At 37.8% G+C, this 12,591-nt stretch overlaps 1 protein-coding gene across 1 annotated transcript in view; it reads left to right on the top strand.

Annotated features, from left to right (window-relative positions):
• The window catches only part of Eif4e (eukaryotic translation initiation factor 4E), a 34,115-nt gene that overhangs the window by 16,981 nt on the left and 4,543 nt on the right, over positions 1-12,591 (top strand). The window contains exons 2-5 of the mRNA XM_041656538.1: positions 1,454-1,560; positions 9,018-9,113; positions 11,678-11,741; positions 12,276-12,389. Of these exons, the coding sequence (XP_041512472.1) occupies positions 1,454-1,560; positions 9,018-9,113; positions 11,678-11,741; positions 12,276-12,389 (381 nt within the window). The remainder of the gene's footprint in view (positions 1-1,453; positions 1,561-9,017; positions 9,114-11,677; positions 11,742-12,275; positions 12,390-12,591) is intronic.

Genomic DNA, 12,591 nt, shown 5'->3' with positions numbered 1-12,591 from the left:
TTCTTTCCAGCTAGTTAGATTTATCCTGCTCATGCTTGGCTTTTTCCTTCCTTTTCAACTTTCTGCTGTTGGTACAACAGTTTACTAATCCTGGGATCCCTAAAGTACAATACTGAACTCTTTATTTGACCCCTATAAACTTAGCTGATCTAAAACCAAGTTTATTCTTCTGTGCTTGAACTGATGGTATTTTTCTCTTCCCTTACTTGCTATGGGTATTTAATCTCTCTGACCTGATAGTGGCTTCCACTGCTTAAACGATGAGGTGTACTTTAACTTGACATCTGAGGCCGTCATAGTCTCTGTAGCATACTGCCCAAACTCTTCAGTTCTATGACCATACTGCTCTCAGTTATTGTTCATGATTCTGTAGATAACACAACACCACTTTATGGCTTTGCTCTTCTCTGGTCTGCCTGTGTGTGATTACTTATATACCGTGGCCATTCAAGGGCAGCCTGTCTCTTAGGTTAAAAATGTGTTAGAGAGTAGCCATAATCTATTGTTAGCCTTTACTTTTTTTGTTCAAATCCGTTCAAATCTGACAATCCTGGTAAAATGTGGGTGTTTCAGATGTGGTTGGAAAAAGCAGGCATTCATGGTGGGTGCACTGGTAGTCCCAAAACGCAAGGTCATCATCATCATCTACTACAATGGTGAGCTGGAAACCAGCCTCAGCTACATTGATTTTTGAGACAGGGTTTCACAAAGTTGCACAGACTGACCTCAAAATGGCTAGACAGCATAGGCTGGCTTGGAACATTGAGTCTTGATTTAGCCTCCCAAGTCCTTCAATTACAGATGCAAAGCACCATGCCCATTTAAAAAAATTTTTTTTTAAATATATAAATGCAGTGCAGCTCCACCATCTGTACTCTGTAGGAAGCAACATTTTAAAAGTGAATGTGCTTAGTTGTATGTCATGGCATATGATTTTAATCCTAGCACTTAGGATGCAGAAATAAGCAAATCTCCTTCTAGTCCAGCCAGGGCTATATTAATGAGACCCTGTCTCAAAAAAATAAAATATTTTAACATATTAAGAAAATTGAGCCCGGTGGTGGCAGCGCACGCCTTTAATCCCAGCAGTCGGGAGGCAGAGGCAGGTGGATCTCTGTTAGTTCGAGACCAGCCTGGTCTACAAGAGCTAGTTCCAGGACAGGTTCCAAAGCTACAGAGAAATCCTGTCTTGAAAAACCAAAAAAAAAAAAAGTTGAGTCATTTAATTTTATATATAATTGATGGTCTAAAAGTGTGCAAATAGGGTAACTACATTTTTTTTTTTATAAAAATCACTTAAATTTGAGAAGCGTTTTTGTCTTAATGAAAAGCGGTCTAATTGTTCTAGAGGTTGGTTTGTAGTCTAATTCTTTGTATAAAATGTGTTTATCGTATGCTGTCGTGGCTTTGTTTAAAAAACTTAAAAATTTTACTGTGTATTATTTTCCATTAGGAAACCACCCCTACTACTAATCCCCCACCTGCGGAAGAGGAGAAAACAGAATCCAGTCAGGAGGTTGCCAACCCAGAGCACTATATCAAACACCCTCTTCAGAACAGGTGAGCTTCTCACCACGGACTCGGTAGGAATGGATTTAGGCATACATGCTCAGGTATCATCCCTCAGAGGATTTTTGTTAGGAGAAGGAATGCTTCTCTGAAGGATAGAATCATAAAAATAAGACAGTGGTCGACCATGAGAACCAGGAACATGGCTGAGTCAAGGTTCCACAGTTTGTGTTGGGTTGGACAATTAAAATAATAACTCTTTGCTGACTTCAACAAAGATTTTAGTAAAGTATAGGTGAAGGAATGAGAGATTGAAACATTGGAAAAGTGTATAGCACATAGGAAGCTAAAATGGACAGCAAAGGCAGACTGAGAAAGGAGATGGGTGTGTGGAGGTGAGAGGAGGTTGGCACATTGAGATGAGATGGAGACTAATTTAACAGTGCGACGGGAAGATGGGTGAGAGTTCCCTATAAAGTTTTCTCTAAGCCGGGCGGTGGTGGCGCACACCTTTAATCCCAGCACTCGGGAGGCAGAGGCAGGCGGATCTCTGTGAGTTCGAGGCCAGCCTGGTCTACAAGAGCTAGTTCCAGGACAGGAACCAAAAGCTACAGAGAAAAACCCTGTCTCCAAAAATCAAAAAAAAAAAAAAAAAAAAAGTTTTCTCTAGCTATACCTATACCTCCCAGTCTGTTTCTGGTTTAGTTAACTGGTTTTTCAGATTATGTAATGAAAATAATTTTTACTTCACTGACAACTGATGGTGGAAAGAAAATGGAACCTTGAAATGTACATGAACCTGGAGAAAAGTACATTGGAACTGACTTATGAAGGCCCAGTTTCTAGTTTCTATGTATGTTTGCCTGAGACAGAAATTTCACTGAATTTACTTTGAAAGTCTGCAGGCTTGTTTGTAATTGTCATATTTTTGTCCTTCTTTATCATATTGTTGACATACTAAAATGATAGGTAAAATGTTTCTTCATAGGAGAGACCCTTGATTCAGTGTATCTGCCCTTAGTGAGGAGCATAATTAATTCTGTATGATGGTGAGGATTGTCACTGTTCCTAAATGGTCTTTACAAGAAAAATAGGATGAGGACTAGGGATGTAGCTCAGTAGTAGAGCGTTTGCCTAGCAAGTGTAAATTTCTAGGTTTGGCCCTCAGTTTTGCAAAAACAAATCATAAAAAGTTGATAAAATTCAAGGTGATAGCACAATACCAGAACCCTAAAGTTCATTTTGTCCTTTTTGTGGTGTTTTATGAATGCTACCCCTAGGGGTTGGATCTCCATGGTTACAGGCACTGATTGCTCTTGCAGAGGACCCGGGTTTGCTTCACAGGACTCCAGTGGATCTCACAACCGCCAGTAACTCGCGTTTCAGGGGATCCAGTCCACCTTCACAAGTCCATGGCACCAGACATGCGCGCGCATACACACACACACACACACACACACCTTACTCTGTCGTTTAGTCATCTGAGCAGAGTTATTAGTTTACTCTTATGGAGGGAAGTAATCCACACCTTAGTACTCGAAAGAAGTGAGGTCACGGAAAATAAACAGATTTACTCAATCTTAGTGGATCTCCTAAGAGATTTCAGTTTCTTTATAAGTTCTAATCTTTTTTTTGTAAAGTACATTTGATACTTGAATCATTACCGACTTACCATAAATTTGTTAGTTTTTGTGTTTTATTTTTTAAAAGATTTATTTATCATGTCTACATAGTATGTATGTATTCTCAGTGCTCTGCCTGCAGGCCAGAAGAGGACACCAGATCTCATTACAGATGGTTGTGAGCCACCATGTGGTTGCTGGGAATTGAACTCAGGACCTTTGGAAGAGCAGGCGGTGCCTTAACCACTGAGCTATCTCTCCAGTCCCTTGTGTTTTCTTTTAAACCCTTAACAATTACAGGATTTATTAATGAGCAGAGAACAGTGTATATAAAGTGTGTTTGGTTTCTCTGGTAGTGTGGTGTGTGCTGGTCAGAGCTGTTTTGTGCCCACATGTGTATAAGTTGTTCAGACCAGATGGGTGCCAGTCTGAAGTGGGAAACCAGGTTTCTTACTGTGTATGTACTTCTTTATTGAAGTTTAGAACATTTCCATATTCCTTTGATCACTTGTGGTGTTCTCTGTGTATGACTCTTGTAGCATGATTTATTGATTGCTCTGAGAATAAATAGTCCAGTGAATTATGCTTATCCTAAAAATGTGGACACATTTCATTTAGAGCATCAAACGTATCACCTCTAAACTTACCAGAAATACTATTGTTTTGTGTAATTGTCAAGCTTACTGCAACAGCTGCAAACTTTTTTGCAAAATAATTATAATTTTTATACTGAATACTCATAATTTTAAGTAATAGGCTTATTCATCCCCCCCCCCCCAAGAAATAAGTATAGGTTTTCAGTTTTTCAAGTCAAAGTGGAGAAAAAATGGCTCATTTATATCACCATTCAAAACGGTATTAGGTTAAACAGTAGATGTGTTTTATATGTAGACTATGTAAAGGACATGTAAACAGATAGGAATTTAGTGAGAAAGGTGCTTATACTGTAGCCCAACATAGCTTGGCACTCACTAAGTGGTCCAGGATTGCTTCCAGTTGTCCTCTATGAGCCCATTGAGTTTTAGGATTGAGTTCAAGTTTGAGCTACCACATGCAACTGAGATAATTTTTGTAGGCTGAGGTTTATTTGAAAAGATGCTTTTTAGAGTGATCTCTAGATTATACTACCTCACACAGTATGTAAATGGAGACCGTTTGTTTCCCGGCCTCCCAGACCTGAAATAATCACATAGGAACTATATTAATTAAAATACTGCTTGGCCTATTAGCTTAGGCTTCTTATTGACTAACTCTTACACATTATATTAACTTTTATCATTCTGTGTATTGTAGCATAGTGGGTAAAGCTCGGCATTTGTCTCCTTCAGCAGTTACTTGGCGTCTCTTTGACTCTGCCTACTTTCTCTTTATATCTCTCTATTCAGATTTTCCACCTGGCTTTATTCTGCCCTGCCATAGGCCCAAACCAGCTTCTTTATTAACCAGTGGCAATAAAATGAGTTCACAGCATACAGAGGGGAATCCCACATCACCTCCTCTTTTCTGTCTAAATGAAAAGGAAGGTTTTAACTCTAATATAGTAAAATTACATATAATAAAATCGGTATCAAGCAAAAATTATAGTTATAATGTTTACTCCATTTACATTTGACAAATTAAGGAAAATATTCTATCATCTGTCCTGTCTTCATGAGTCAAAAGTTTTATATCTAATTTATCCTTTATCATAACCAAAGAAAACTGTATTTTTTTCCAACTCTTCAGAGGCCCCAGAAGGATATAATATTACCTAAATTAACATGAAGTACATTGTTAGCAATTTCCAAAACTCTAGAATTGACAGAGACATCTCCTTTCCCAAAGTTCTTATATAACATTGGGGGCACCCATCTTCAGCCTGTAGACCCATAGTATCCGGCAGACTTATTTCCATGAAGCAGGAAATTTGAAAGACTGTTTGGCTTCTATTGGCAGTTTGTCAGTCACTTTCTTCTGTATCCTGAAGAAAGTTTGACAGACTCTTTCATGAAGCAGGAACCCTGAAGGACTGTCTTAACCTTTAGGCAAGTTAAGCAGTCATTTTTCTGTGGGTCCTGCATGTCCAGTTCGTACAGCATATTATCAAGCAGTCCAGGCAAGAGCAGTTTCTTGTCCAAATGACTAAAAAAACTCCATAAGGAGCCTCTACGATGCCCATCATCCTCTTGAAGCAGATTGATGCTGCCAGCAGCAGATGTATCTCATTGTTATAAAAGTCCTAAGTTGTTAAAACATTTTAAATGCCATATTCTTTTTTTTTTTTTTTTTTTTTTTGGTTTTTTCGAGACAGGGTTTCTCTGTAGCTTTGGAACCTGTCCTGGAACTAGCTCTTGTAGACCAGGCTGGTCTCGAACTCACAGAGATCCGCCTGCCTCTGCCTCCCGAGTGCTGGGATTAAAGGCGTGCGCCACCACCGCCCGGCTTAAATGCCATATTCTTTTAGTCTTTGAAAAGTTTGAAGAATACCTATCCATCTGAAATATTTCTCTACACCTAGAAAACCTAACATGACTACAGGCTTGACTATTATATTAATTATAATATAATTATATTACATTTTTAAATGAGCTGCACAAACATAGTACCTTAATCAAGGGTAGAAATACACACATAACAAAATTGACCTTAAATTTGTAGCGATAAACCAAGATCCATACCAATGCAAACTATTCATCTCTATAACATATCCCCTTTTAAATGTAAACAAATATTTATAAACAGTCATTTAGGGTGTTTGGTGCTGTTTTCTAGAATACTTCCTGCTGATGGGGGTGCTGTTGATCAGGACTTTTGGGGGTATCCTGTATGGTAGCTCCATCTGGGCATTGCTTCACAGGGTCTTATTTGATCAAACCGTATTAATTGGTAAAGAATCCACAGCTTTCTATCCTCTGTGGAAGCAAAACCAGAACCTTTTTTCCAAAGCAGCATATCCTGCCAGGCGATGGTGGTGCACACCTTTAATCCCAGCAGTCGGGAGGCAGAGGCAGGTGGATCTCTGAGTTCGAGACCAGCCTGGTCTACAGAGCTAGTTCCAGGACAGACTCCAAAGCCACAGAAAAACCCTGTCTCGAAAAACCAAAAAACAAAACAAAGCAGCACATCCTTAGACCCAAATATTTAAAGATACCTTTAAAGCATATATGTTGGTTTAGCTTAGCAGCTCCCACAATGAAATGTCTCTCTGCAGTCAAAAAATATAAAGACAATAGTATACATAATTCTCTGTGTATATTCCATCTTTATATGGCTTATTTTTTTCTACTCCTTTAATATATGACGGACTGTACTCTTTTACTTTTACTGTCTCTTTAAAGACTCGGTTGTATTTTTTAATCCTTTTTTCTTTTTATAACCGTCTCTATTCTTTCTTCTCTGTTCCAAGCCTATATACATTTACCCAACACTGTTACCCATTCAGAGGTCATTTTTATCTGAATCTGTCTATATTGCATATCTGTAATCATTTTCTGACATGGAACATTTTAAAATGGTAAGCAGTATGGTTGCTTCAGCCCTGGATGCTGGTCCCACCTCTCTTTGCCTTTCAATATGGCAGAGGTATGTTTACCGCCAGCTCTAGTACTGCTGCGTGGGAGCCATGCTGACCACCTTAACTTTGGAAAAGACTGTATGCACATAAACCCTTTGTGTCTTAAGTAAATGCTAAGTCTGCCATGCAATGTGCTGTGCAGCCTGGAAATGTCTTCGTGTATGGCAGCTAGAATCCACCATGCTTTCCTGCCTGTGCATGCCAATCCAGCCGCTTGCCCAGGAGGGGGTGCTGAACAGCAGGCATGCTCTCGGCTACTTTCCTCCTAACCCCGAGTGGGTTTACAAGCACCCAGACCCAAAGTGTGTGGCTGGCCATGCGTGTTAGCCACAAATGTATGGGTGCCATCTTATAGGCAGAGAAACCCTGCTTGGCCTATTAGCTTAGGCTTCTTATTAACTAACTCTTATATCTTAAATTAACCCATTTCTATTAGTCTGTGTATCATCACAAGACTGTGGCTTACTGATTAACATTCCAGCATCCTTCAGTAGCTACATGATGTCTCTTTGACTTCGCCTACTTTCTCTATATTTATGTTCAGATTTTCTGTCTGGCTTTATTCTGCCCTGCTATAGGCTCAAAGTGGCTTCTTTATTAACCAATAGTAACGAAACATTCACAGCATACAGAAGGGAATCCCACATCAACAGTGTAGACACTCTGAATGATTGTTGAGTTGTATTGTACAGGGAAAAATCCTCTTCAGAATGTATGCAAGTGCTTTCCCCAAATATTTTCTGAAGTTGCTTGTATCTGAGTTGCTTGTATAGAGCATGTCAAACCTAAGGGTACTGAGAGATGACTGTATAGTATTTCAGGGAGTAAGAATTTATTACCCTTAGAAACATGTGTGTGTGTGTAAGGCTTCTATAAACTATAGAAGTAAAACTTTTAGCCAGAAGCATACACAAGTATACAGAAATTGTCATACATTATTTCAAAACATATCTGTAGATCTGTTTAACTTTATTTTTCAGTGTGTTAGACCACAACGTAACATTTAATGATTTCCCCCTTCTCTGCTCCCCTTTTTCCTTTTAGCTAATTTCTGCTCTATTTTGCCTTTAAACAATTGTTCTTAACTGCTATCATATTTTGTACACTATAATTGTCTGTTTTGCAGTGAATCTGTTATGTAGTTGATATACAATGTTATATTTATTTTTAATTGTGGAGCTTAGGATCAAAACCTAGGGCCTCGCATATACTAGTAAAGCACTATTTTCCCAGCTAAAATCCATGCTTTTTAAATGAAAAATATGAAAACTATTGTTTGCTTTTGTAATAAAAACTACTTTTAAAATTTTTTCTATTAAATATACATAGTAAAGTTCAAATAACAGTTTATCTTAAACTTTATTTCTTTTTTAACATTTTAGATTAATTTTTATGCATATGGGTGGGTGTTCGCCCTGCCATGTATGATTGTGCACCCACTGTGTGTATATACTGCCTATGGAGGCCATGAGAGGGCATCAGATCCTGGAGCTAGTTAAAGATAATTGTGAACCACCATGAGGGTGCTGGGAATTAACCTGGGTCCACTGAAGAGTAGCTAGAGCCTTCAACCACTGGGCCACCTGTCCGGCCCCTCTTAACCTTTCAGATCCACAGCTTAGTGATGTGAGTTGCACTCACACTGTTCTGTAACAGAACCTGTTTTCATCCGTAGAGAATGTCCTTTAGAGCTAGCATAGAGGCAAGCCTGGCCACAAAGAGAATTTGAGAACAGCCAGGGTTACACAGAGAAACCCTGTCTTAGACCTCCCTCGCCTAAAATATGTTTAGTTTTGTGTATATGCATCTACATATCTAAAGGTTTTCCTGTGTCACAGCACAAACAGGAGATCACAGGACAAACCAAAACTGGCTTTTACCTGGGTTCCAGTTGTGCAAACTCAGTCACCAGGCTTCCACTGTAAGTGCATTTGCCTGCTGTGCTATTTCCCTAACCCTTTTTTCATCTTTTAAGCTGAAACTAGTTAATTAAATAAGTGCCAGCACCATTTTCTCCAGCCCTTGGCCTCACTTTTGTTCCTTGAATCTGACTACCTTAGGCACTTCATGTAGGTAGAGTCATAGAGGGGTGTGTGTGTGTGTGTGTGTGTTGGGTGGTATTATTTCACACGATCCCATGGTCTTGGAATTCATCCTTGTTATACTGAGTGTCAGAATTTCCTCTTGAAGGGTGAATTGTTTTCTATTGTATGTCAGTGCTATAATTTGACATCATTTTCTTACTGATGGACATTTCTGCCTTTTGACTAGTAAATAATTCTCCTATGAATATGGGTAAACAACTTTTTTATATGTTGGCTTTTTATTTTTAGGTGGGCACTCTGGTTTTTTAAAAATGATAAAAGCAAAACTTGGCAAGCAAACCTTCGATTGATCTCTAAGTTTGATACTGTTGAAGACTTTTGGGCGTAAGTAATTAAGATATTTATACTTTTTTAAGTTGTATAATTTTTTTAATCTTGCATCATTCACAAAATGAAAGATGAAGTGTATCTGTCTCTTCACAAATGTTTGAACTGGTGATTATACTTTTACTATACATTGTTTAGTCTCTACAAAAGCCCTATGTTTGATCTCCAGCACCCCCACAAGCAGCAGAAACAGGGTTTTTATAGTCAGCTCTTTAGATTTGAATAGTCTTTGTTCCTCATTTTTCTGTGAGAATCCTCTTTTTACAGTCTTAGAATTTTTGACATTTTTGAAATTTGTTCCCATGTGCAGTCACCTAGATATATTTGTGTCATAACTGGGTCTGGAGAGCCTTATTTCTGCAGTTTTCAGTACGATACCTGGAATTCCCCTGCTCAGGATACCAAAAGCCGAAGTGATTAGAATTCAGAGACGTGTCAAGAGAATGATGGTATCTGCGATGTTAGTTCATCAATTTTATCGTAATTTGTTAAAGTAATAGATATTTTATCTTTTAGGTTTAGTTTGCAGTGTAGGAAAATGTTGACTTGGAATTGTAAAGTTTTACACGATTTTAAAGTAGAATATAAGCTGAAAGTCTTTTTTGAGAAGTGTGTGTTTAGGACAGGATGTAACTAAGTTGTTGAGGATGTCCTAGAACTAACCTTTACCTCCCAAGGCATAGCACATGTACACCGCCTATGCCTTAGAAGCTTAGTCTTTGTTTTCTGAGGATTAGATATGGAAACTTAAATGTGATAGGCAGGTGCTGTACCATTGAGCTGCATTCCAACTCCTCCAAAGTTTTCTTGATTTCCTTGGAGAATATATAGGGAAATACTGTTTAAGAATGTGAAAGGCAAAATTTTAGAATGCTTTGAGTTACCTCGAAGTTACCTAGTCTATATATTTGTTAAGTTCATATACATGCTGAATTGCATACAAAAAATGGGTTATAGTCATGTAATTCACAGCTGTATGTTTTTCAAGGGCACAGTCAGTATTCAATGTATTTCCAATGCTTGCCTTAGAATAGACATTTAATATACATTGCATCATTAAAAAAGGCAAAGTATAAAATGAATAAAACTCTTGAATTCACTTTTTCTACTAAGAACATTGTAGTGTTTTTATGATACAAGTATATTTAAGCTCTGCTAATTAATTAGTTTTCTAATTAATTGGAGTTCTTGAAAGCATCAAGGGGTTTTTATACTCTAATTGTGCTTACTCCAAGACTCTTAAGTAACTACAACGAAACCTTTTACACACACGAAAAGAAACTCTCAACTAAAGACGTGGTGGCACACACTTAATTTCAGCACTTGGGAAACTCTGAATTTGAGGCTAGCCTGCTCTACAAGACCTAGTTCTAAGACAGGCTCTAAAGCTACACAGAGAAACCCTGTCTCAAAAAAACAAAAACAAAAAAAAAAAGCTCTCTAGTTTCCTACTAAGGAAAAGAAGAGTCTTGAACCCTACCTCCAGTCATATTTGCATGTAATCTGGATTGTTTGGCTTTTACGAGTTTATATAATTGTGTTTCTTATTTGTTGTCTTGTAGAACACAGACCCACAGTTTAGTTAATATAAGCTAAACCATTGGGTACTGTAACTGAGAGATTGGAAAGAATCCTTTACTTTTCTGTACATATTAGGCTACTTATTTATTTCTTACTCTTTTGTAGCAGATTTTATTTAAACAATTCTTTAGTCCATTTTGCTTTAATCTAGTCCGTATAATATTAAGATTCTTGAGGTTGTAGTTTGGGAATAGTGAACCATTAGATACCTTATGCATAATGCTATCTTATTCAAGCTGGATTATCTGTGTAATTTGATAAAATGTAGAATTCTTTCTTAAAATTGTCTAAAATATTGCTGGACAAAAATTAAAGTTAGCATAGGAGCGTGCCTCGTTTAATGCCATTGAAAGTTTGCAGACCTGTAACTGAGATAATGTCTGCCATCCAGTGTTAAAGATAGTCCAGTTTTACTCTAAGAGACTGCAAGAGATAAGTGAGAAGCGTTTTCTCCCGCCAGGCAGTGAATATCAAACATCTCAAATACTGTTCCATGGTTTAAGTATTTTGGAAATACAGGTCCAACTGTTGGTATATGGCTCTGAGCTTGGTATGTGCCCAAGCTCCCCAGCGTTCAGGTGTGACCGACCTGGAACCATTTTTGGAGTTGGAGTTGTGTTTATACCTGGATACTTGCTGAGATGATAAGTTGATTAAACCATTCAGTCTGGGTGGTTTGTTTTCATTTTCTTCCAATTCACAAACAAATGTATAGATATATTTTTGTTAAAATAAAGTCATTTGAGATAGTTCTTTGTAGTTATCTATGTTATAAAATTTCTTAAATGTAATCATTATTAAGACTGGTTTTGTCCATTTCAGATATTAGAGTCAAAAAGGAAAACAAATAAATATACATAAACTTTTGTTTTTTCATATTTTCCAAATATGTGTATATGTGTGTTTGTATATATATCTATGTAAGCACCCAAATCCTGCATTACATATTATGTTTTTAATTATTATTTTCTTTTACCTAGTCTATACAACCATATCCAGTTGTCTAGTAATTTAATGCCTGGCTGTGACTACTCACTTTTTAAGGTATGCCTAATCAATGATTGTTTATATTTATTACAGGACCAGAGCATTCAGGTATTTGTAAGAACTGGCCACAAATTCAGGCAGTTGGCTTTACCAGGCTTGAGTACACTAGTCTGGTGACATAGTTACTCATGGGTACATCCTGGGATTGACTTTGAGCCTTGCTAATCCTGTGCAGCCCTTCCTGGATATACTCGTAGACTGACTTCGTCAACTCATTTTTAACCCATGAGATATTTGTAAACAGACCTTTGTCAGGTGCTAGGATAGGACTTTAATTGGCTCATATTACATAATTTCTAATGTAGCTTCTGAAAGGTGTCTGCTTCTCAGGAACTTAAAGATCCTTCAGATGAAGTGAGACCTGAGGGTCTGATGGTTAAATGATGAGTGGCACTCTCCTGTAGTCGAATGCCTCTGGCACACAGTTCCTGTGTGCTTTTAAAGGCTATACCAACTGCAGGGGTGTAGGGACTAAAAGAAAAGTTGTCAGTGTGGTTGCTTGCTGAGTCTAATTGTGTTGTTATTTTGTAGGATGGTATTGAGCCTATGTGGGAAGATGAGAAGAACAAACGGGGTGGTCGATGGCTAATTACATTGAACAAGCAGCAGAGACGAAGTGACCTCGATCGCTTTTGGCTAGAGACAGTAAGGCTTTAAAATTACAGACCAGCTTTAGGATGTATTTTCTTTGGTGTTTACTCAGGCTTCCTGTTCTAGAAAAGTCCTTGTGCTCACATGGCATTGTATACACTAAAATTGGAACAAAATAGAAATTAGTATAGTCCTTGTTCAAGATTCAGATTCCTGAGGCTTTTGTTTTGTTTTGGATGTAACTGGAAAGTATTGT

Source organism: Microtus oregoni, unplaced genomic scaffold (assembly GCF_018167655.1).
Source record: "Microtus oregoni isolate MIOR12 unplaced genomic scaffold, Mior012 000000F_ref0000247, whole genome shotgun sequence".
In the NCBI taxonomy this organism is placed as follows: domain Eukaryota; kingdom Metazoa; phylum Chordata; class Mammalia; order Rodentia; family Cricetidae; genus Microtus; species Microtus oregoni.
Note: the sequence above shows the minus strand (reverse complement) of the source record. Positions and strands in the feature narration are given on the sequence as shown.